Source organism: Temnothorax americanus, unplaced genomic scaffold (assembly GCF_048541705.1).
Source record: "Temnothorax americanus isolate GAGA-0224 unplaced genomic scaffold, ASM4854170v1 Scaffold48, whole genome shotgun sequence".
NCBI classification, from domain to species: Eukaryota; Metazoa; Arthropoda; class Insecta; order Hymenoptera; family Formicidae; genus Temnothorax; species Temnothorax americanus.
The window spans coordinates 766,384-792,931 of NW_027509635.1; the positions used below are offsets into that span (position 1 = coordinate 766,384).

The 26,548-nt window shown below is 35.1% G+C and overlaps 2 protein-coding genes and 1 long non-coding RNA gene across 5 annotated transcripts in view; 1 reads left to right on the top strand and 2 right to left on the bottom strand.

Moving 5' to 3' along the window:
- Mmp2 (Matrix metalloproteinase 2) overlaps nt 1-26,548 on the top strand; it is a 234,661-nt gene that overhangs the window by 92,329 nt on the left and 115,784 nt on the right. The window lies entirely within an intron of this gene.
- On the bottom strand, nt 8,451-10,073 carry LOC143903553 (uncharacterized). The gene is made up of 4 exons (XM_077417238.1): nt 9,672-10,073; nt 9,232-9,503; nt 8,845-9,013; nt 8,451-8,753 (listed from the first exon to the last, which is right to left on the bottom strand). Exons 1-4 carry the CDS (start codon nt 9,796-9,798, stop codon nt 8,491-8,493), a joined length of 831 nt encoding a protein of 276 aa, XP_077273364.1. The 5' UTR covers nt 9,799-10,073; the 3' UTR covers nt 8,451-8,490.
- LOC143903565 (uncharacterized) lies at nt 10,203-13,979 on the bottom strand. The gene is made up of 3 exons (XR_013258751.1): nt 13,849-13,979; nt 13,509-13,752; nt 10,203-10,417 (listed from the first exon to the last, which is right to left on the bottom strand). It is a non-coding gene; the product is annotated as an uncharacterized LOC143903565 (long non-coding RNA).

Genomic DNA, 26,548 nt, shown 5'->3' on the forward strand with positions numbered 1-26,548 from the left:
AATATCTTGTATTCCCTTGTTAAATTTAAATAAAATTTTTTAATCTTATAAAATTGTTATCATACATTCTTTTCTAATTGACACAATGTAAAGATTTTTCAAAGTAGTGCAACAATTATTTTTTGAGGCAAAATACATGTTCTCTCTGTAATTGGCGCTCTAATTTAAAAAGATATCATTTCTTTTTTGTAATTGTAATAGATCACTTGAAACGCGACTCTTCTTTTTGATAAGGTAACATAATTTTGTGACGTGTATCACTTGGGTTATAATTTTTCGGAAATAAAGATACTACTGCTTAGATTTTTTCGAGATTTTTTGAGATATAAAGATCTACCACTTGTTACTTAGGTTTTTTCGAGGTATAATACTACCACTTTCTTTTTTTTTTTAGGTAACAACATATACACTACTATACGTGTACTTGGCGCTTTTTTTTACCTTTTTTTAAAAAAGGTAATTTTGTGCGGATATCACGCCTTTTTGTAGTATATTACGCATTTTATAAACAGTATGTATACTGTGTAATTGTGAGCGACTGCTCACAATTGCTAGGCTAGCGGAGTATCGGCTGAACGCACCCATTCAGATTTAAAGTTATTAATACACCTAGACACCAAAAACTATAAAACGCACTATGTGGACCTTGTCATCGGCAACCTGGAACACGTAGACATCGAATTCGAGGTATTATTACACCTAGACACCAAAAACTAGAGAGCGCGCTATCTGGTTCTTGTCATCAGTAACCTGGGACACCTAGCTAGACATCAATTTCAAAGTATTAATACACGTAGACACCGAAAACTACGGAGCGCACTATGTGGACCTCGGCAACCTGGGACATCTAAACATCGAATTCAAGGTATTAATACACGTAGACACCGAAAACTACGGAGCTCACTATCTAGACATCGTCATCGGCAACCTGGAACACTTAGACATCGCATTCAACGTATTATTACACCTGGACACCGAAAACTACGAAGCGCACTATGTGGACCTCGTCATCGGCAACCTGGGACACCTAGACATCGAATTCAACGTACGATTACACCTGGACACCGAAAACTATGAAGCGCACTATCTGGATCCCGTCATCGGCAACCTGGGACACGTGGACATCGAATTCAAGGTATTAATACACGTAGACACCGAAAACTACGGAGCGCACTATGAGGACCTCGTCATCGGCAACCTGGGACACGTAGACATCGAATTCAACGTGTTATTACACCTGGACACCGAAAACTATGAAGCGCACTATCTGGACCTCGTCATCGGCAACCTGGGATACCTAGACATCGAATTCAAGCTTAATTCATAAGAATCGACTTAAAAATTCCCTAGCGGCATTTTCTGCCAAGCGTAGAGAATCTTCTTTTCCGTTAACTCAATATATATTATTTATATATATACCTAATTTTTTTACCTAAATAGAAATCTTTCTTCTGACCGATAAGTCCATCGACCTAATTTCGAAATACGCGCGCGATATCGAAACTGGCGATACCTGCGCCGCCAGCGTCGAAAAAGTGAAAGTAACGTTTCTGATTATGACGTCATCATATCAGACGTCGGCGTTAGAAGTAGTATCTTAAAAATAAATTTTCACATTTGGACTTTGCGTCGCAATATCTCCGCTCGTAGGGCACGTAGCGGAATATTATGAGAGAAACCCCCCCCCCCCCCCTAATTGGACCCCAAGCTATCGATCAAGCCTACTTAGAACTTGATCCGTTCACTCGTTATCGAGATCTCAACATCTCGGGTACTCGCAACCCGTCGCGTCGCGTAAAAGAGTCACGGTCGGTCTCGCTCCGCGTGTACTTGGCGCGAGACACTACCGTGTCTCTTGATCCTTATCAAATCCTTACAAGGGCCTCATTATACAAAAATAAGGAAACCTTTCTTATGGAATCTCTAATAAATAATGATCGGGACCTCATCAGGTTAAAATAAGGAAATCTTTTTTATGGCATCCCTAATAACTAATGATCGGGGGCTTATGTTATGTAAGGCCATCCCTAACAAATTTCTACACGACTAGTTGGAGTATGTCAAAGCTTTGTAAATTATTCTAACGGTTAGATTCTTGGCGATATGCACTTGAATTATTTCGACAAGGATATTTTTTACGAAATATTTTTACATTAAAAAATAACAATATTTTTAATATTATAAAAAAAAAACAAAAAATGACATAAAATTGTTTTTGTTTAAAGCTATATCTAAATAAGTGATTTAAGTTATTGCACGCATAAAACACGTAAAAAAATTTTTTTTAAATATTAAAAAATTTTCAATAATAATAAGTGGTACAGGATTGTTACAATGTATATACAATCAGTTAGAAAGAAAAACAACATTTACGGTCCGGCTTGGATCTTGGTAGTTTAATAATAGATAAATAACGTGAATTTTTTATACTTTTTCCAAACTCGGTAAACTGCGCGCTGATTTTTTTGACGGTCTTTAAAAACACAGCTCTATTTTGGAACAATAAATTATCGATTTCAGTATGAGCTTTACTGTTCCAACAAAATAGCTGTGTTTGAACAATAACCGACAAAAAAAACCGTCGCGCAATTTACTGAGTTTGGAAAAAGTATACACAATATTATTATTAGGGTTAAATTCCGATAACTTTGGCGCCTTAATTTGACGATGGTTTCTGGTAGTACTTTTATATATATATAACGCTGAACAAATATTATATATATATAGGTCTTATAGGGCTAACCGCTCTAGTTTTCAAAATATACAATGTTAAAGTTGGTAAAACTTTAGATTAAGGGCGACCTCACCGATTTCAATGACCTTGATATATGTTGTCGATATGAAACAAGGTGCTACATTATAGGTTTACAACTTTTTACGTGTGGAAAGCCAAGGCATATACTTTGAAGGGACACTATGTGTCTAGTTTAAGTGTCCATATCCATCAGTAGGTCCAAAAAATAAGTGATTTTTGTGAATTTTTTGTGGAAAAAGTAAACAAAATAAATCATTCAATATTTTTAGATTATATTTATGATATTTTTAAATAGTTATAAATATTTTTTCAGCCCATTTAAATAATTTGGCGAAGCAGGATACTGGGCAACGGCAACCTGTGCGCGGAATATAAGGTTGCTCCATGGCGGAAGTCCTCCAGGTCGTAAAATGTGTCTGAGACATCGAATCAATCGATTTTCCTGTTCAGTACAAGTGTCCCTATAGAGTAGACTACAAAAAAATATTTTGAATAAAAATTCATAAAATGGCGGCAGTTAAAAAAAAATTAATTTTCACTCACTATAAATTTTCGATACTTTTTTGCTTATAACAAATTACATACTGCTTATATCGATATGATTGTAGTCTACTCTATAGACAAACTAGTTTTATATATGTAAAAAAAATGAGTGTTTCATTGAAAATTACGTGGTTATATCACTTCCGCCAATTCAAGAAAAGCGCGCTCGCGATCGGCACTTACCTCAGCGCTGCCTGCTTATGGGCTTATAAACTTTTGAACCTTCACGAATTTCAGTTTGCGCTTTTAACACACTATTCTACACACCTAGAGCTATCAAATTATGCAAAAAATTTTTTTCTATTTTTTGAACCCATGACGGATATGGACCCTTGACAATAGTGGAGCCCCCCGCAGGGAGGCGGAACCTACTGCCTCCATGCATACACCTTCCGCGCGAAACGAGGTGTCATGATGAGGTGCCACTTTTCAATATCCTATAAACTATTCTCTGCTATAATAAATTATTTCTGTTACAGATACTGCTATAGCGAATTTAACATATATCTATGCCAACCACAAATACTGTTGTGCTTTACGTAAAGAATGTAAACAAGAACACGCAAACATTTTCCACTCGAGACAAAAACGTAAACAACGTAAGATATTACGAGGTCTATCCTTTCCCCCTTGACTTTATTATAGGACGAAACAATAAGGTCTATCATTGTCACGGTTGGTGTTTTCAACTTTCCACGCAAACCGAGGCTCACCCCCACCCCCCTTTTTGCTTGACCCCCGCCTACGTGTGTACTGTTTATACACACATAATTGAAGTATTACTTAAAAATTTATATTATTTATTTTTAACTTTAACACTGTATATCTCGAAAACCAGAGCGGTTAATTCTATAAGACCTATATAATTTTTTGTTCAGCGTTAAAAGTACTACAAGAAACCATTTATTTCTTAATTTCCTTATACGTGAAAGGCCAAGCGGGGTAATAAATTACCCCAAACTTGTACCGCGTGTATAATGTTTCTATTTGTTGTTAGACAACTTTTTAATAGATAATTTTGTTTGTTCTTTAATAGGGAAGACGATAGTAGTAATCAATTTGCGGTATTAAAAAAAAACGGTAAAAAAATTTTGAAAAACAAAAAAAGAACCAAAAATTGGGCTGAAATGACTATTTTTATAAAAAATGCTGTAGTTTTTCATAAAGTTCACCAATTTTAAAATTTTGAAAGACGAATAGACAACCTTCAAAGGCATGTAAGCGATTTTTTTGTTTCTTAAAAAAAAAACATATTTCTTTGAACATCTGAAGTAGAGGAAATGATGAAAAACTGTCGGATGGGAAAAATCGCAAGAAATGAAAAGTAAAACAGATTCTGTCGATTATTATTTATTTGAAAGGTAGTAAAAAATTATAAAAGTATATGGAAACAGTAAAATTAACTCCACAAAAACTTTACAAAGTTTTAATCAGTTGCTGTGCAAGAACAGCAAAAATGAAATAATTGACCGAATCTTAAACAATTATATATGAAACAGGGGTAGAATTTTCCGAGAGTGCTATAAAGTGTATAATTTTTCGTTACCGCGATTTTCACAAAAAATCTGAAATACTTTACTGTGGTAAATGTCGAACGTAAACGGCCAAAGGGGGTAATACGTTACCCCAAACGATTTTCTTTTTCGGTTTTTAGCTGCTGCACGGATCTAACGCACTCGCTGAATGACGGAGGTCGACTGCCGGATGACTAAACTGAATTATGGTTAGGGTCTCGGTATAAAAACTAACCTTCCTAAGTCAGGGGCGTAATTTGAATTTCGCGTGGGGTAACGTAATACCCCACAAATGCTCTCTAGGGTTAGGCGCCAAAGTTATCGGAATCTTGCCATTATTAGGCTACTAATTGTAAGATCCAGTCCGGACCGTAAATGGTAGTTTTCTCTCTATAATTAATTGTAAAAATTTTTTAAATATATATTTAACCCTAATTAGCCACACTTCACCGGTCCATGAGACCGCTTCACTTTGTTGCATTGCCATTTTTATTTTAATAATTAATATCTATTTAATGTATATATAGAAAGTAAAAATACTGCAGAGTCTGAATAAGATGTTTATGATAATTTTAGAAAATGATTTGAGTTTAAACTGAACTTATTATTTAAAAAACTAAAAAATTATATTATTATGTGAAACCCAAAAAAGCGAATAACATTTAGCGGCCTATTAGACCGAAATATGGCGAACTAGAATTAAAAACGTGTAATTTCGTTTCAAGAAAAAAACGCGGTAGAATTATTTTTACGATAAACACGATAAATTTTTTGTTTTACGAATTATACAGGTTTCTTCTTTAGACGTAAAGATTAAAAAAACTTGTTAAATAAATTATTTATTAATTTTCACTTATTTGTTTATAATAAAACAGATTTATATATAAGAGAATTATAGTTAAATGTAACTTCCAAGAATACTCTGACCTGTATACCTCATCACGAGAAAAACAATATACATTTTTGAAGATAAGATAGATACACACGTAGACCGTAGTCCCCAAAGAGTTTAAGACAAGATAGATATGAGCGTTTTCAATTCACCTGGAAGAAATAAGAATAACGTTTGTACATAATAGATATATGTTCTTTCTTTTTCTTATGTTTTTTGAATGTGTCCTGAATACGCGGCTGGATACGCAAATATTTTTAGATCTGTGTGCAGATCTCTGTGCTTTTTCTCTCAATCTATCATCCTTTTTTAGTCGTGTTAGATTTAGTAGTTTTTATTAGCTTATTCTTCTTTAGATAAGATTGAAAAGTCACGAAGATTAAAATTTGTTGAATAAAAATCTCTGTATTAAAAATCCTTGAAATCTTAAAATGACTTGATCGGCATTGGATTTCCAAAATTGTCAGGATGACGGTAATAACATAATATATCAGACATAATAATACATCAGAACGTTTCTCGGAGACTTTGCTACTTATGATGCTCTACGTGAATAAAACATCAAATACCGCGGAATACTGATTTCGGCGCGGCGTCTCAAACAATGGTCTGCTAAATTCTGTAATAAACGGTTTCTGCTCTTCATGAAATAAAGCATCGCTTTTCAACACACATCATCGTCTAAAGTTCTCGACATATTACACGAATTTACATTTCTGAGGATAAATGTAATCACAACTGCGTGATTATATATTATTTTTGTAATGGAAACAAAAGCAGTTTAATTCATTTAAATACGTTTTTGTTTTTTATCGTAAAAAGCAGATTACTTAACAGAAAGCTGCAAATGCAAGAATTGCTTGACAGAATAGCACATCAAAAATAAAAACACAATTAAAAAATTATAAAAGGTTATAATGACAATGACAAGAAATGTGTATGTATAAAATGTAAAATTTTAAATAATTGTTCAATCCGTTTATTGGAAATTAATCTCTCAAAAAAGAAGTTTTATTATCTTTATGTATGTGTTATATATTGCAATAATTTTAATTTAATTTTTCTTATAACATAATTATAACAATTAGTATTATTTTTGTAATTATCTACCAGTTTAATTAATTCAGGATTTTTTATTTAATTTTAACGTCAGTCCTGTTTCGCTTTGAGTTGATTATTCTAAGCTATAATTAGATATCAAATAGAAGCGTAGGTGTTAGTTAAATGAGGGCTGAGTGTATAAGTTCAAGGAATCTTGCTAGTGCATTATTTTTAATTCTCTCATTCTCGCGCATGTATAAGCAAGCGTGGAGAGAGAGCGTTTCCGTGGAATTTCTGTCACGCGGTAATTAAAAACTCGCGGAAAATAAAGGTCAAGCCTCGAGTAAGTACGCTAATTGACCCGACTTCGCGACGGACAATCGCGTTTTACGATGAGTACTCACCGGGACACAAAGTTCTCGGCTTTCGCCCGCTCTCGCCTCGGGATAAAAGTCTCGGCGTTTCGGAAAGATTTAACAGCTTTAGGATATGCTTTATATGCTTTAAGCGAATTTGGAGTTTAACTACCAAAAAGTTTACTAATTATATGTCGTAAATTCACATCGCACATTTGCCAAAGGTTTGCGTATTAATAATTAATTACGGTTAACATCAATTTCGATAAACAAGTATATTATTCGTTTTATAAATGTCATTTTATTTTTTAATGTACTTTTATATTTTTCATCTTTTATTTATTTTCTTAACTACTTATCTTTTTACTTCGAACTTCGAGATTCGAAATCTCTGTCCAGAAAGATTTGGAAGCCTAATTTCCCACAATCGCATCGCGATGGCTGGGATAATCATCATCGGCGGCCGGAAAATAGATTGCGCCGGTGTAGCCGAAACAGCCGTAATCATAGTCGCGAGACCCAATAACTTGAATTCCAGCAATCGGAACCACGACCACATCGGTCGACGCTTCTCGTTAATCTCGTTCGAAAACCTCGATTAATCTATAGAAATAACCGACTGGAAATTAAACTAGGGTCCAAATAAGGACCATATATAATATTTGCCTGATTTAGTTGTCTGGAACTGATACTATATATTGCCTTATCGGTACCTATCTGCTATAAGTAATCGTGTAACGTAGTTTTCCTATAAGGTCCTTATAAGTTATCACAATCAGGCACTTGTAAAATTATATTAGGTCCTCATAAGGGAAATATATAAGGTCATGAATAGTGTAATCTAAAAAGGATCTGATATAATGAATATAATATATATGGAGGGGTAAAAACCCACAGTGGTGTAAGTCAAATTTTTAAAAATATTTCCTCGTGTGCATATAGATGCTATCTGTACAATATATAAATTGCATCTATATGTACACGAGAAAATATTTTTAAAAAATTGACTTACACCACTGTGGTTTTTACCCTTCCATATATTGTGATGTAATTTAAAATTTTTAACATTAACCATTATTTATTATTAAACATTATTATTAAACATTATTATTAAACGTTATTTTTTATTAAACATTAAAATTGAATTAAACATTAACATTGTATTAACATTTAAAATTGTATTAAACATTAATTATATTTATTTTATAATTGTTAAACTTTAAAAACAAAAAATACGTGAAAACATATCTGAGTGTTGGGTAGTATTATTTATTTTAAATATTTAAATTCAATATTAATAACAGTGTTGGGTAGTATCTAGATACATATGTATCTAGATACTACCCAACACTGTTATTAATATTGAATTTAAATATTTAAAATAAATAATCATTCATCAGTATAATCTGTAGAATCTTCTTCAGCACTGTTACGCTCGGGCATAGCAGTGTTATGCTCGGGCGTAGCAGTGTTACGCTCGGGTGTAGCAGTGTTACGCTCGGGTGTAGCAGTAGCATCTTTGGCGTTCTCCCGACGTTTCGTCCGTTTTCCGTTCCAGTCTTTTACATTATTTAATACTGCCTGAATCGCTTGCTTAAATTGCCTTTCAGTTAACGGATTATCATCCTTTTTAAATCTTGTTGATACAGCAGCTAGAATATAATGATAAAACAAAATATTTAATTATAATATGAAACAATTTTTAATTTTCACATTTAAAAAAATTGTAATTTTAATAAACACCTTCTATGCATTTATAAAAGTCTGTCCCTTTAAATATACTTTTTCCAGGGACTTGTTTGACGGCAGTGAAATTTTGCGCAACATTTTGGCACATGTATTGTCGCATAATAGTGCCAATATTACGGGCTAATGCACGACGTTCATCGATGGAACGTTTTATAAGATAGATCTGAAAAATGAGACCTACAGTTTAACGCGGTTCCGATCGGCAAATATAGAAGGGGTTCTCATGGCAAGATACTCTCGGTGGTTTGCCACGATCGCCACGAAAATCATACAATATAGTGTATGTGAATTGTGTGCATAGATGTAATCTATACAATATATAAATTATACTATATATCTAGTATATCATATATGTATACATATATATGTATATATACTTACAATTTTTTTTTGGTATTTTTTATTTGATTTTAATTTTTTATTAAATTTTTCAAATTGCTCTATGCTATCACATGGCAATTTAATTAAATCATCATCATTTTCTTCGTCTTCTGATGAAATTCCTGATTGAACTTTCACTTGATTTTTTAATATTGATAAAATATTTTCCACATCCACTGTAAGTTTTAAAATTGATTTTTTAAGAAGAGTTAATTGTTTTTTTAATTCTTTCAATTGTTCTTCCGTTCTTTCGGCAAAAGTTTCTGAAAGTTCTGGAAAAAACATTTCTCAAATATAAATTATTAAAATTTTTTTATTATTTATATTATTAATTATTAATTATATTATTTATTTATTTATTATTTATTTGTTAATTATTTTCTATTTGTTTGTTTGTTTGTTTGTTTGTTTATTATTTATTATTAGTAAATTATATTTACCTTCATACTCGTAATTACTTTTTGTAAGAAAGTGACGGTGATTTTTTTGTTGAGTAATGATATTTTTTATTTGATTTTTAAAAAGTACTGCATGTCTCTGAATGTCTCTGCATATCTGTTTCGGCATAAGTTTTTAAAAGGTCATAAAAAAGTATATTTCCAAAATATAAGTACACAAAAATTATCAACCACATTTCACAATTGGTTATATTTACCTTAATGCTTGCAATTTTTTTCTTTTAATTTATGTTTTTTAGAAGGTGGTGGTAATTTTTTTGCTGAATATTGGTTTTTATTTGATTTTTGAGGAATACTACAGGGTATCTCTAAATCATCTGATGAAGAACAAGATACTGGTAGTTTTCCTTCAATACTTGATTTTTTTATTTTTTTCTATAAAATAAATATTTTCAGAATTAAATATACCAATATTAACAAAAATAATAAAAAACCCAAAAGACCAAAAAATTTAAAAACAAAAAAACCAAAAAGCAAAAAAAAAAACAAAAAATTGTTGTTATTATTACTTACGAAAAGATTCATCATGAATATTTTTTTTTAAATTAATCTGCGCAGAGTTAAAAATTTCTTGCGTGGATAATCTTTTTTATTTTGAGTTTCTCTCATTTTTAACTCTTCTAAATCATGTTTTGATTTTGTCGCAGCATCCAACTCACTGTCTGTTGTAAACGCGTATTGTTGAACGTTTAATTTTTTTAATTTTTCTTCCGCCTCAGTATATGTTCCTAGAGTGTTAAATAGCGTTTTTAGAATATTATTTAATTTATTATTTTATTTGAGTATTATTTTAATTGAATTGTCATGTAAGCATGAAGCAATTTGATGAAAAATTGAAATTAAATGAAAAAATAAACAAAACAATTTCCGTCGCCAGCGAATAATACAAAATAAGTCGTTTTATTTTCGACCCAACTGGCCAATTGAAAACAAATTGCACAACGTTTCGACCGAATTCCGGTCCTTATCAAGTGCTTTAGGTTACACCGATCCGCATAACAAATTTACATGCATCGTTGACGTGGTGTCCTGACAACGTCAAGATAAACGCAAAACTAAACAAAAGACAAAATAATACATTTAACAATAAAAAACTATACAAAATCGTCATAATATCGCGCTGGTCAAAAACAATAAATTAATTAACACTGTAAAAATCAGTTAAAAACTTACAATTCTTATGCGCTCCAAAACAAACGGTGAGATCAAAACGTCACAAGCCATATCGAGGCACAACGTCCGAACAGTAAGACAGTCAAAGCGAAATGAAATTGTCAAACGAAATCCGCGGATAGCAAAAGGTGCTCTGGTGGGAAAAACGAGCAGAACCGAATATACAGGGCCGACTAAGTAATACCAATGACACGGTTATAAATAGATGGCAGGCTCTCAGTATCGTTTTGTAAATTGATTGTGCAATCATGTTTTTTAATGAAAAACATTTCCGATATTTCTCTTTTTTTGAAATGTTTTTCTTTGTATAAAATTTTTGGATGTTGCCACTTAAAATCATGATTGTGTGCAAGACGGTGTTTGTTCACAACCGAATGATTGTCTACATTTTTTCTGATATCACATCGATGTTCTTTGATACGCGTTTCCAAATGCCTTTTTGTCTGGCCAATATATACTGCATCACAATTTGCACAATCAATCTTATAAACTAACTCTGTCTGGCTGAGATTCGGCAACCCGTCCTTGCCCTTTCTAATGACACAGTCTAATCTCTTCGGGATGGTGTGAAGAACTCTAAAGTTCATGTCTCGCATTGTACGGCTAACGTTCTCGCTAAGACCCTTTATGTAAGGTACAGTAATGCACCTTCGAGGATCTTGGGCCACCTCGTTGCTGAGAGGATCATTGTTGTTACGATTTCGCAATTCACCAAGTCGGACATTGACATATTTATCAACAATTTTCTTCGGGTAACAATTATTAATAAGGATCTTTTTTATTTCACTAATGTTAGACTTGTGAAACCGCGCGTCGGACAAAAGAATCGCCCGATCAACCAAATTCCTTACGATGTTAATTTTATATTTCATAGGATGATTTGAAAAATAATTTATATACCGGCCCGAGAAAGTTGGTTTACGGAACCAATTCGTGAGCAATGCGCCTCCCTCGCGGATGACCGTGGTATCAAGGAAACTCAATTTACCATTGCTTTCCATTTCATAAGTGAATTTTAATCTATCGTGGTAATTGTTGAAACTGTCTAATAATTCACCAATACCCGACCTGGGAACAACCGCGAAAATATCATCTACATATCGTTTAAAAAATGATATCCTGAAACTGAGCCGCTGTATACAATGTTTCTCTAAATCCTCCATGACCATGTCAGCTAAGATGGGAGAGAGGGGAGACCCCATCGGGCTTCCGAAGATCTGTTCATAAAATTGGCCGTTGAACATAAAACTAGTAGAACTAAGGATCAAGTCTACGGCACTCAAGAATTGTGGAAGGCTGAGATCAGTTTTTGTAGTGATGTAATTCCATCTCTCTTCAATCGCTTTTAAAACCAGATCTTTAGGTACGTTAGTGAAAAGAGAAGTGACGTCTAACGAAATTAAAACGTCACCGTCTCCCACTGTTATTCCTCTAATCAATTCTACAAAGGACCAACCGTCCTTAACATATGATTCAGGTTTAGGAACAGATTTTTCTAAAATATTTTGCAAACGACTGGCGATATTATAGAGCGGACTGCCTAAAGTGGAAACAATTATACGTAATGGTGAGCCAATTTTATGAATCTTCGGGAGCCCGTAACTGCGCGGGAGATTCCCATTAGTGCAATTCAATTGTCTAAAAACTTGCTCATTGATGATGCCCATGTTAAACCAAGACTTTGCCAATTCGTTGATTTTTTATGTTATTTTTCTTATAGGATTGTTTTTCAATTTTTTGTACGTGGAACTGTCACTAAGTAAGTCAGTCATCTTATTAACATACGTACTTTTTTCCATGATCACGGTAACTTGGCCCTTGTCTGCCTTTGTAACAAAGACATCATCGTTGTTGCGGAGGAACCTTTTACAGAATCTAAATTCTTGCAAAATAAACCTCTCTATACACTTTATATGTTTATTAGTCCGCAAGAACTTAAACAACGAATTCGAAATACGGTTGCGCGCTTCGTCAACAATATCATCAGAAATCTGGTAAACATTGAATTCGAAATTTTTAATTACGTCGACCACCGAATTTATGCGATCTCTCCTGTCATTGCTGTCAACTGGTAGAGCGAATCTATCGCCAAGACTAAGAAACCTCAGTACTCTGTCTGGGATTTGTTTGCTGCTAATATTAATAATCCATTTGTTGTGATCAAAGTTCATTAACGAATTAATGACTGGGTTTTGCGCAGCTATGACTGAGTTAAATTTATTAATAAGTTTTCTTTGTATTTTTTGGTCATATGTATTGAAATAATCGTTGTTAGCATAGAAAAAGTTGTTGACAACATGACCAGGTAAGAGCGCACGAAGCATAGTTTTTTATTGTTAAATGTATTATTTTGTCTTTTGTTTAGTTTTGCGTTTATCTTGACGTTGTCAGGACACCACGTCAACGATGCATGTAAATTTGTTATGCGGATCGGTGTAACCTAAAGCACTTGATAAGGACCGGAATTCGGTCGAAACGTTGTGCAATTTATTTTCAATTGGCCAGTTGGGTCGAAAATAAAACGACTTATTTTAAATGAAAAAATACCTCAAAAAATTGTAAGTATATATACATGTGTACACACATACACACACACACACATATGTATAATATTTTTAAAGTAATATTTCTGAGAACGTAACTTACTTGTTTTTCCACGTGATTGTACGACGTACTTTGGCCATGAGTAATCTGGTCGCTGACAAGTTTTTATAAGATTTCGTAATTTTATTAATTTTTCTTTGCTATAAGGCGGTGGCATAAAATAGCACATTAAGTCACTTTTTTCGTCATCCTATATTATCCATTCATTTGGCACTATATCTACACTTTTAACATTATTTTTTGTTTTTTCAAATTCAACAAGCCTATATTTATATTCGTTACTCATCTACAATGATTAAAAAATATTTTTATGTAACTCGTGAATTTTTATTAGAGAATACATAAGTAATATAAGTAATTTTAAATTTTAACCAACACTTACCCTGAAAACCAAAGAATACGAGAAGATAACGACACAAGAAGATAACGTGAATTTTCTCGCAAATAATAGTTGCTACGTAGATAAAACAAACGCCCGTAGGCGCCAACTGCGCCAACTTCTCTTCATCATTATATTATAATTATATCATTATACTTTGTTACATATGCAGTAGTCCTAATACATATATTTTTTCTTTTTCAAATTCACTGAGATTTATAGTTAGCATTTTTTTTTTAATCTCATTCACTTTACATGTAACAGTTTTACTGTTTCTCTTAGTTACAGTCCAGGCTAGCAAATCTTCCGAATCACATGGATAATTATACATAGATTTTTTTTTCTTTAAAATATCACCACAAATTTCTATGTATTTTAACTGAGATCGGTTCTCAGGAAGATAGATATTATTAATTTGTATTATTTCACCATTAGAGAGTAAAACTGTATTATTAGGTGATCTTGTTGTTATTAGCACATTTTTATATCGTAATTTTTTTATATTTATTTTTCCTAAATGTTCACAGTTTAATTTTTTTAGAATTACAATTGGAGGCGATATCTTTGGTTGTGCTTCATGAACACAAGATATTTCATTATAACGACGACATATTTGTGATAATGGCTTATTACCATTACGCAATAATTTTTTCATTTTTCCTAATGCATTTTCGAACGGAAATGATGTAATATCTGAGAGAGGACATTGCATGAATGATACATCATCAGCAATGTGCAGCAGATTATGAACGTTGCCGATTAAAAATTCATTTCCATAAAAGTTTGGTATAAGATGTACAAATTTTTTTAACAAGTTTCGTGCATGCGTATACTATTTTAACGCTGTGTCTTTTCCCGACAAAATTCGAATAGCTGTGTGAAAAAGCATAAAATGCTTATAAATATTTTTTGGTAAAATTTTTTTTAAAAATAATTGGCCCAATATATAATAGGAGAAACTGAAATTCGGTAGCTTTAAATTTCTTAAAATCAGAAAGGGATCGAGTTGTTCTTTGGAACTCTTCAGGGATGCATCGCTGAATTTTTGTCATTAAAAATGATAATCGTGCTTTTGAACCGTATGATAATTTTTTAATATATTTTTTATCTTCCGTACCCTCGAGCCAGCACTCCAACAGTTTTTTCATTACTCCTAAATAGAGGAGATGCATTGCATCAAGTGGAAAGCTGTTAATCATGTCTATTGGGGGTTCAATATTAATTAAAGGAGATATTCCTCTATGATGTTCGTCATTTGTTTGCTCTCTGAAGGAACGATCCGTTCTTAATTCATAATTACCATCTGGGTAAATGGTTCGATTTTTATATCGTTCGCCACGTACAAAACAACGTTCACATGCCCAAAATCCATTATGATTTTTTATACATTTGACAAACGAACGAGCTGGCCTATCACAAATAAAAGCTTTAATAGAAACTTGAAAGAACATTTACATTTAATCCTTCAGTTTGAAGCAGGTTTATTTCCTCAATAAACTTTTCAAAATATTTTTCGACATTTCCTGGTTTGTGAAGCCCACAATATATTGCCACTGGGAATAGTTTATAAATGTCAGGTTGGTGAAAAATTTTGCATAAAATTGGCCAAAAGCTCGTTGAACTAGACTTAAATAGTGGTAAACCATCTACATTTATAATTAACTGTATACTATTTAAATGTAAATCAGGATTAAGACACTTTATAAGATGTGAAGTTAAACCGAAATACACAAATAGGCCATCATCATGTCCATCAAGTTTCTCAATCTTATAACTCTCACATGTAGTCTGTAAAAATGTTTTTGAACTTTTGGGCAATTGAGGTATGATGGGTCGTAATATATTTAATAAACCATCCAAGCGAGAATGGGCAAGTGGTGGAAATTGAAATGCCCATTCTCGAAGATCATTTATAGTGTTATTCAGTATTACTTCATTATTCATTGATGAGTCTGATGAAATCGAAGAGAGAGAAGCAATATCTGCAGGTTCATCTTCTGATATATCCAAAGCATTATTATTGTCTTCGCTAGTAGCATTATCATCTGAATTATGTGTTTCGTTTTCCAAATAAAGACTGTTTTGTACATTAATTGATGACTGAATGTTAAAATAGTTTTGTTCTTCATTATCTATTTCAGACCGCACTGATAGACTATTACTTATGCTATTTTCTACAGAAGAATTTTCGTTCCGATTTCTTTTTCCAAGTACGCGATATTTTTGCACTCTTAAACGTGTTGCTGCACGTTTTCTTGCCAATCTTCTATCAAATAAATCCATGTTAATGAATATATAAGTAAACCGTAATTGTAAATAAAAACCACCGTAATTGTAATAAACCACCGTAATTGTAACCTTAACTGTCAAAACTGCAAAATCCTTTGAATAATGTGTACGCACTCTGGCAGTACAGTTAACTGTGTGAAGTTTAACATTATGTCTGGCAGATAGCATCAGAAGAGCGTTTTCAAGGATATTCAAAATTGTGCATTTTTAATAATTAATTATTAATCGGCGCGCAACACGAGCTGGAAACAGTATACAAAAATTTACACAGATATATCATTAGGCTACTTAGATCCTAGATGTATTAGCTTCACAAAACTTTTATATACATTATAGGTACAACTTTTATTCGATTAAGCACATGTACACTATCACGATCAGGACCTAATTATATAACCCTATCAAACTTCTGATAGAACAAGACTAACATGTCCTAATCGGGGCCTGTTTATGTAACCCTATAAAATTCGGCATTTGTAATTAATTTTCCGATAAGGCATGTATACAGGGTCCTCATAAAGACCTGATCAGAATACTTGATTAAACTTTACTTTCAACCGTGTTATAATTAGCCCGATTGAGTAATAATAAGGACCTAATCGGGTTGGCCTTAGTAAGGCATGTCTTAAGAATATCCGGTCAGGTCCTTGTGATATGTCGGGCCAATTTCCATATCAAACTTCTGATAGAACGAGACTAACACGTCCTAATCGGGGCCTGTTTATGTAACTCTATAAAATTTAGCATTTGTAATTAATATTTTCCGATAAGGCATGAAAGTTTTTCCTTGAAGCAACTTATTTCCAAAGAATTTTTACAACGATAAATTTTTCAGTCTATTGAATTTTTTGTTGTTGTTTTCACTTAGCTCCACGAAGTTCTTCTTCGCATTAAAGCTTGCGAGAAATAATTTCCGATATGCTCGAAATGTGGAGTTAAATGCGAAATGGGAATGGGATACTTCGTGTGGATTACAGTAAAAGTATATAGCGAGACTGAGAGTCGATTTCCCGCGGACAATGGGGTCGTCGTTAGAGCTTCGGCGAGAAGTGAGAAATACATGAGGAGATGGCAGTCGTTACGTGCCTTATTAAATTCGGTAGAAAACGAGGCACGAGCGCGCGAAATTCCTCCAAGCGCGATCGGTTTCGAAAACCGGTGTGGAAAATTGAAGTAACAACGTTGATAATCTAACATTTCTTTGCGACATCACGATTCTGGTATTTCATTATCTTCGACATATGGAGCACCACGTACCATCCTGCGTAAAAATTCCATCATGCCTTTTGCAATAACCATTTCTGTACCCTATTTATCCTGTTGCATTTATCCTGTTAATATCACCAAGCGCTACACACAGATGATAGTTATTTGTGTAACAAGTGCGGGTTGAAAATTGGACACGGGTGGGGAGTGACGCACGAGCCGAAGGCGAGTGCGTACACTCCGCACGCGTGTCCAATTCTCAACCCGCACGTGTTACACACACTATTTTATATCACAAGTGCGTCTAAAGTTTAAAAAAGGACTTGCAGGGGCGAGGGGGAGCGAAGCCCCCCCCGAGCCCTTAAAGAAAGACTTGCGGGGGGTTATCTCTCCCAATGAGGGGGGGCGAAACCCCCCCTCATTGGGAAAAATGACATACGGGGGGTCCGGGGGGGCGAAGTCCCCCCGGGCAGAGGGGTTCGGAGGGGCGAAGCCCTCCCGAGTGGAAAAGTTGGGGGCAGGCAGGGAGGGGGGCGCGGGGGGGAGGCGGAGCTCCGTTTCGCAGTTACATTTGCAGGTTAGGTTTTCGCCGGCTCGTAGCTCGAGGGAACGGTGCCGGCACGTCCCGGGCTTCCCGACGATTCGCGTTTCGTTCCCGGAAGACGCGATCCCGATGACGGACGGCTTATCGATCGTCCTGGCGTGCGAATCCGCGCGACACACGTGCACACACATACACACCCGCTACGCGACTCCTCGACGATTTCGGGTACACGAGAAATTTTACATTGAGTCGGTCTCGGTTTCTAGCGTTTCTGAGGTTATGGTTATGTCTGAGTGTCGCTGTAGTAATTCGCGTAGTTGAAGTTGAAGAATCTTAACGACATCTCGCGGCGCACGGAAACGTATAGTGTTTCACGTAGTTTGCCGCGAGATGTCGTTAAGAACATGCGAGAAATAAGAGGATTCTAGTGGAAAAGACACAGAATGAGTTGGCAAAATAAGAAGAGGGTTGGCAATGAGCCGTGCAATAATGACATTTCTCGTGTATGCAATTTGTTATTTCGCGCATAGATGGCGCGCACGGAAAGAGCCACTTTTCACGCACGTGTGATATAAAAAAACTTATAAATGATATTAAAAAGATGATGTAGATTAAATTAATACGAATTATGTTATTTAAAATTAAAATTGAATTAATATTGAATTAAATTAAAATTGAATTAAAAATTAATATGCGCAAACACACACAATTTGATAGAAGAAATTTTGCTACATATAGAAGTTAAAATAACAAGTTCCATGGTGAGTTAATACCTTTCGAATACTTTCAATTCTCCGCGAAATTACAAGATTAGAGGAATAATTTGTAAAATCCAAAAGAGGGATCACTGATCGCGAGATATAAGCGAGAAAGACCGAAAGTAAAAAGAGGAAGATGAGCAATGCGCGCGTGAGCGCGATAAAAAGGAAACGAGAAAGTGGCAGCCATACTGATGAGAGACGAGCATATCGTCGCCCAAAGGGTGATGAACCCTTCAAAATCAGACCATTTCTGACGGCTCTGCGCCACCGTGACTTGGAGATTGATAGATTTCAGGATCAGAATGAAAGAGCATGATCCGTTTATAGATGTAATAAACTATTACTCCCGGCTGTTGCCGATCGAAAATTGATGGAGGAACAAGGAGACGGAGAGATAAAAATTTATAACATTTGGCAAAAAAATCTTTCGAATGAGATGAACAAATATACTGCTAGTAAACGTATCAAAATGGAAAAAGAAACAAAAATATTATTAGAATATTGAATGAAGAAATAACTAATAAAAGAAGTATAATAAGTTTCTAAAGAGAAAAACTATTCAAATTTAATCTATAAAGATCGAACTCCGTAGCGCGCCATGATAAGGTGACAATAAAAATATTGTGATTATTGCATTATTACTGACATTGTTTTTATTTTATTTTAATATCAGCGATTAACACATTACAAGACTCTTCGGGTTCAATTGTTACCAGCAATATCTATACGATATGATCGTACCTCACTCTTTGGCGTAAAAGAATATCTCGAGGATCTCGTGCTCCTTCAAAAACTCTCTCAGCTCACGTGATTAACCACTTGGCAAGATAATTAGACCAATACGTAACTATTAACAGCCGTTAATGCGTTACAGCGCGAAGTGGCGGCTGCGAGAAGCAATATTGGGCACAGGAAGAGTGAAGGGGTCTGAAAGGGGACTCTCTTGGGAGAGGTAAAGGAGCTGCTGCGTCTCCTACGGGTCGGCCACAATAATCTCCATTGTTTCTGGCAATTAAGCCTCGAGTCGACCTGTCAGAAAATGCTATTGCTACCTCCTTCCCCCCTTCTCTCTCTCACTCTCTTTCTCTCTTTCTCTCTCACTCGTTCTCTTTCTCGTGCGTGAATGGATCGCGTCTCTCGATCGCGCGCGACATATGATTGGCCGCCATTGTTGTCCGTAGGGTCCACGGCGATCCCGGACAAAGGACTTGTCGTCGACGATCTGTCATAGTGCTCTATTGTCTTCCAGCTTGTTTGCGTTATCCGCGAGAGGCTGGTTTGCGTTGCGCAAACTTCGACCCTTGACCCTCCATTCTCCCTTGCCTCTTTTCGTCCCTCTCTCTCCTCTCCTTCTCTCTATCTTTGTCTGTCTCTTTTGCTGCATTTTGCATCCTGTTCCCTTCGTTCGTCTCTCTATATAGTCAGTATTTCACTCGCATTGATCCTTTACACGCGTTCTCCGTATAACCGCATTTCACCGAATGACGACTGACGACTCAATTAAGATGAGCCGGATTAATACGATTATATTACAAATTCCTCAAAGACTGATTGTGATACAAATTCGAAAGCACGGGTCGCCCCCGTTATATAATCGAGAAAAATGAGTTTCGCTGCGCTGTGAGAAATAACGATTTTATTTGCTTAAAGTTACACTAAAGGAATTTGATCTAAATCTGTCTCTCAATATTTATTATCTTTTGAAAATTGATAAATTTCCAAAATTAAGAGATTTTAATTCGCAAAATTTAAAACTTTTATTTTATTAGTTTTATTTTATAATTTTATATTCTAAAATTTAAAAAAATCGAATATTATAAAGATTTTAAATTACAGAACTTTTAAAATTTGTAATTTTTAAAATTTATTTGTAAATTTTTAACTTTGATTTCTGGAATTAAAAACTTGAAATGTCTACAGTTTAAAAAAATTTCTTAGGTTAAATTTTAATTTATAAAATTGTTTTAAATTTTAATTTTTAAAGGTATTAATGGATATGGTATATGTGTGTGTATGTGTGTGTAGGTACACTGTAAATGAATTTAAAATGATTTTGACTGCAATATACGGTACAAGAAAATAAATAGCGCGCGCGTAGCGCTTATGCTTTCTGTTTGAAAAGTGATTTCTTCGATTGTATACACGTTACGCGTCGCTACTTTCATTAAAATGGTGTCAAAGCTGGAGATTGCTGTCAAGTGAAAATGTGCGTGCGTACGTCACTATGTGCTCTCGCGGCAGCGAGAGATGACAGTAGGATGCAATAAATTTCCTTCCACCTCTCCTTCCTCTTCCGTCGCTCTCTATATCCTGCGTCGTCGTGCACCACGGTTGTTTAAGTTCGCTTCTCCAGTGAATGATTTATTAACTCCGCCATGTGACCCCGTGCAGGATGTCAGAAAGTGGAAACGTTCTTCCTGCGTTTCGTCTGCGTATCACGCTTTATCTACATACTCCGCTTATTGTCGCACTGTGCACTCGCGCATAATCGACCTGTCTGTGTGATATAGCTCGCGACGCAGAAGTTTCATCTTACAATCGTATTTGTCACTTCATTCGTCATCACTTACGCCACTGGATTGTTCAACAAACCGAATTACCTTACTCGTCGGTATTAACCTTTGTTGTGCACACCTCTTCAAAATTACGTATTGTGCACATGGGGTATATTATACCCCACTCACTTAATTGTTTATTACAGACGTACAATTCGTTATTTTGACTCAAACAAAATTGCTGGCTATTGTTCAAAGCTTCCAAATTAGGTCTAATAGGTTTCATTAATATCTTGCAACATAAAAGAATTATAAATGATATGTTAACTAAAGAAACCGAAAAATGGACTTTTTTCACTAAAAAATGCATAAAAAATTCAATTTTTAATATTTGTACGTATTGTACGTATTAGAAAAACGCGTTTGAAAAAACGCTGGGGTCTATTCGACCCCGTGTGCACAACAAAGGTTAAATCTCTTTTTTTTTTCAATTCCATTAATGACTTTGTTGCTCCTATCAATTTTATCGATTTTAGTTAAGAATTAATATTGAAATTCTTTCGGCGTAAACACAAAATGGAGACAACTGCGCGTTGCACGAGAAAAAAATTGGATGGAAAGTTTCGTTCTCCGTGGAAAGCCGGGCAAGTGTGTTATAAGATTGCGCAACTTGCGAGATTGCATTACGGAAAGGAATGCGTTGCGCGAAAACGGAACGAAGAATAGGATCCCTTTGTTTTGGGAAATTGAATTAAAAAAGGAAAGAAGATGTGTCTTCCAGCGAGAGAAATATGGCGCGTAATGTGACAGTCTACATGACGGAATTTGATGGATCGCCGGCAATCCCCGTATGCAGAACTGTACATCACGCCAGATCGCCAGAGAGAGATATTTTAAACCTGGGATACCTTTGGAGGTATTAAAAGATAACGATAAATCTATTACGAGAATTTATTCGTCTTCCACGTTGAAATACGAACGGATTATTAACTTGTGAAAATTTGAGAGCAATATTAATGGAAACTAATGAACGGTAAATGCGTGCAATGTAACGGCACTCTCTTCGATTCTTTTGAAATTTTCATATTTTGAGTCGTAAAAAAGATTCTGAGAAGAAAAATCATCGCTCATGTTCTCCGTTTGTTTATAATTAATACTTGAAACTTAAAATGTTACGATATGTCGATAAGAAAGAAAATAATAATTTTCTGAATATATGAATATTATGAATATTAACTGCTTAACATCAGCCTGCTTTAGTTACACGTAAATTGTTAATCCAGGTCATTCCGGATTAGCGAGGCGTTTAATTCTTCCTAGGTTGAGGCATCAATGATCTACGAGTCATTAATTATATTAAAAATGAGAGATCTTCTCTCAAAACGGAAAGCTGTGTAAATTATTAACACAGCTTTATTCTTACCTTGACCAATTTTAACGTTAGTTGTTGTCGCGACTAAATCCATCGAAACTTAAATCGTGCGTTCCTCGTTAAGTTCCATCGGGCAATCCGTTATTCTTGTTAACGTGGAAATTCTCGCTAATGTTAAGTGCGAGAGAGTTAATATTGCAATAGCGCAATGGCGCGCAAAGGGGTTAATAACGGCAACGTATGGCGAAAGGGAGAGAGAGTGCATCCCGGGCCTCGGGATAAGAATTATCGTCGCGGAAAAAAAGAAGCACGGCGAGCGCACGAAGGGGCGTACGAGAATATGCGACGGGCGCGTGTTTCGCCACACGTGTTTCGTATCAGAAGCTCGCAACAGTCGCAACGCGACAGCCGAGAACCGGGGCCGGTCTGTCAGCACCGTGGCGCAAAGAACGGCGCAGTGGTTCGCAGCCGCAGTACGATGCATTTTAGAGAGGAAAGCGGCTAGAAGATGCTCTCTTCTTGCGCGATTTACTTGAATTAGTAACGAGCTTGATGATTACTAAACCAACTACTCCGCGAAGCTATCCTATCGCGAGCCCGGAAACTGCGGATGCGAGAAAGCTTGAATGATTCACGTGCTTTCAGCATTATAATGGAAACGTTTTAGTTACTTTTTCTTATTCAGGTAAAAATAAAACATTCTTATAAAAATATATATATATATAATATAGTTCGTAGTCTCTCTCTCTGACAAAATAGATTTACAGATTTTTGCATTTATTTTTTCTCTCTCTTGGTATTTTTACAATTTTTCCGTGTGGCAGTGCCCGTTAACGCTCGCGCGTGCAGCTGATATCTCACGAACCGAACGGACTAGAAATGTTTAGCGACGATACCATTTTATCATCTCGCATTCGGGGTCTGTTATTTATCGCCGACGGTATCGCCGACGGTATCGCCGCGCCGACGCCGCTCGTCGCTCTTCGCGGCATCGCGGATGGCATCCGCCTTTCGGTAGTATCAAAGTTACGTCGTAAAATGCAATAACACACATGGAAAAAGGTACCTACCACATATTTTTTTAGGGAAATATATTTTCGGTCGCGCGCGATGCGACGTGCGCGGATTGTAAAATGCGTTGTATACATTGTCGATTCATAGTTGTCATTTTTTTGCGAAACAGGAAACGTACAATAATAAGTCAAGTGCACCTACTTTTTAATAAGATAATTAGATGAATAATTGAGAGAAGTTGATTTGGAGAAAATGTACAAAGTTTGGTATTTTTGATTGGCGCATACAGTTACCGAGTATTTGTGACATTTTAGGATCAGGTCGATCAATTTAAAATAGATTAAGGAAAATTTAGAATAGAACGCTGTTGACAGTACTTTTGATTCTCTTGTCTCATCTATATTTTCAACATTTTACTTGTCACAATTTCTCTCTCTCTCTCTCTCTCTCTCTCTCATTAAGTTTTTATTTTTTTAATTTATTATATCTTTTTTTAATGGGTTTTTTATTCCGAAGAATTTTAATAATAATATGATAGGATGTAATATTAGTAATTTTGCAAATCTCAATAAAAAGGGATTGAAGGATTTGGAAACGTTTTAGAGAAGGCGACGAGATATTAAACAATAGCTATCTATCACACGAAGTAATAAGCTGTCTAACACTGTCTAAGTCGTTTGCTTTTCCGGCGTAAAGTAAACTCCCTCGCAATATATATAATGTCGAAGGTGCATCGCTTCGGGCTTTGATCTGTCGTCGTGTACTCCTTGCCGACGGTGTGGATTGATGATACGATAATTGCTTCATTTCTCTCGGATTACGGTATACGGACTCGGATGACGATAATAAATTACAAATCTTCTTAAAATTATTCCGTTAAATATATGCTGGTCCAATAATTTGTAATTTATTTGTCGTGTAAAGTGAACCGATGCTAATTAATTATACACCGAATCGAAGAGTATATATAATTTTCCACTTGAAAACTTATATTCATTATAATTGTTGAATAAATTAGGTATGAAAATAAGATAAAAGTAATCAGCGATATCTGTAAATTTTCAAAAATACAAGTCATATTTACATTTCGATACTTATTGTCGGGAGTTATTGAATTATATAAAAGGAAGTTATTAAAAAACAATATCAATAATTTTAGCTATTGAGCAGCTATATTGTGTTGTCCTGCTTATACATATATATGTCTAAAATATTACCTTATCTTAGTTCTTTTACCAAACGAACACCTGTTGTCGAGATATAATTTTCGAGGATGTTTTATTACTCCGATCCTTGCTTACACGCGTCTGTGCGACGGGATCGAATCGACGTGAAGGAACAGACGCAGGTAATTTCGGGCTTCAAGTTTCTTCGGGTGTTGTCACTTGTTAGGAACACCTGTACGGCGTGTAATCACAATGCGACGTCGTTGTAAATGAAACCAGATGCCGGAGAATATGCATTACGGATGCATACGCGTGCATGGGTCGCGACGCGTATATAATAGCTGTTGTTACGGAGGATACACCTTGACACAGTGCTTTTCAACCAGCATTGTGTGAGTATTTCGAATTTTCTGGCGGGAGTCCTTCAAACTGCGAGAAACAGTCATCCGCTAGTTAATTACAAGTTTAGTTAATTAGGAAAATGAGAAAACGAAATATGCTCAATCGGGATAGTTTCGGTCGTATCATTACGTATTATGAAACGAGGGACGCTACATATTTCGCGATTTCACGATTTCGCACTGTTAAATTCGTATATAGTGTCAAATTATACTCAATTTGAGTGATTTTTAATCAATCGTATATATATAAGTCGTCTCTGCTCTTCCTACTCAATGTGTCGTTAATTTAACTAAACTAATGGAGTTAAAATAATACTGTTTTGTGTTAAAGTAATCATAAATTACGACACACATATGGTAATTAAAAATAACAAAATGTTATTTAACTCAAGCTATTAGTTTAAAAGAAGATGTTAAAAAAGTGTCAATTTTGGCCACCAAATGTAAAGTGAATAGACCTTGTTGAAAAATCATTGCTTGGGTTTTTAAATGACAGGAAATAATAATCATTTGTCCGAGAAATGATGAGAACACACACATTGCTAGAATGACTTAAATATAGTAAAAAATTGGAACGTTCTTTTGGAGCGATTTTTTAAAAATGATTTGTTCCGGCCATTTCTTCTTTGGCATAAAGAAATTTCTGAGTGCCAAACACGATATACATAAGAGATCGATCCGATACACACTGCGGAAGACATCCTTATACTCAGAAAACCTACCCCTAGATTATTTTAAATATTCTCGCTACGCTGAAAATGATTTGTTCCATTTCTCTTTTGGCACAGAGGAACTTCTGAGTGACACACACGAAATACAGAAGAGATCGATCCGATACACCCTCTGCGGAAGACACCCTTATACTAAAAAAACTTTAGTTCGGTCTCTTAATGTATTTCGTGTGTGGCATTCAAAAGTTTCTCCGTGCCAAAGAAGAAACTATATTTAAGTCACTTTATAATGTTCCCACCATTTCTCGGACAAATAATTATTATTTCCTGTCATTTAAGGATCCAAACAATGATTTTTCAAGGTCTATTCACTTTACACTTGTGGGCTAAATTTTAAATTCTCCTTTCACATTCTTTAATATTTAATATATCCATGATTGCAATATTCTGTCATTATATAATTTAATAACGCTAAAATAGCGACGACCCGTCTGTGTACAGAGTGTCTCAGATCCGCCGACAAGTTTTTCAAGGGCATAAGCTGGAACGAATTCGAAATACTTTTCAGAAATTTCTTGTGTTCTGAGATTGAACTCACGTTCCCCTCACGAAATAGGCGCGTCAATTAAGCTCGTGCGCGCGCGCGACTAGTGAGAAATTTCGCATTGGTCTATTAACAACGCGCCCATCAGCATCCAGCGTGTGCTGGTCTAAAGGTGCAATACGCGGGTAAGAGGGAGGGCAGTGAATAGAGCTCGAATCTCGAACGTCGTCGGCGTTAGCC

Excerpts from the sequence above, each read along its gene's own strand:
- LOC143903553 (XM_077417238.1), bottom strand. The coding sequence starts at position 9,798 with ATGCCGAAACAGATATGCAGAGACATTCAGAGACATGCAGTACTTTTT. Across the intron at positions 9,504-9,671 it reads AAGTAATTACGAGTATGAAG|AACTTTCAGAAACTTTTGCC; the intron begins GTAAATATAATT and ends TGTTTTTTCCAG. Across the intron at positions 9,014-9,231 it reads AAAAATACCAAAAAAAAATT|ATCTATCTTATAAAACGTTC; the intron begins GTAAGTATATAT and ends CTCATTTTTCAG.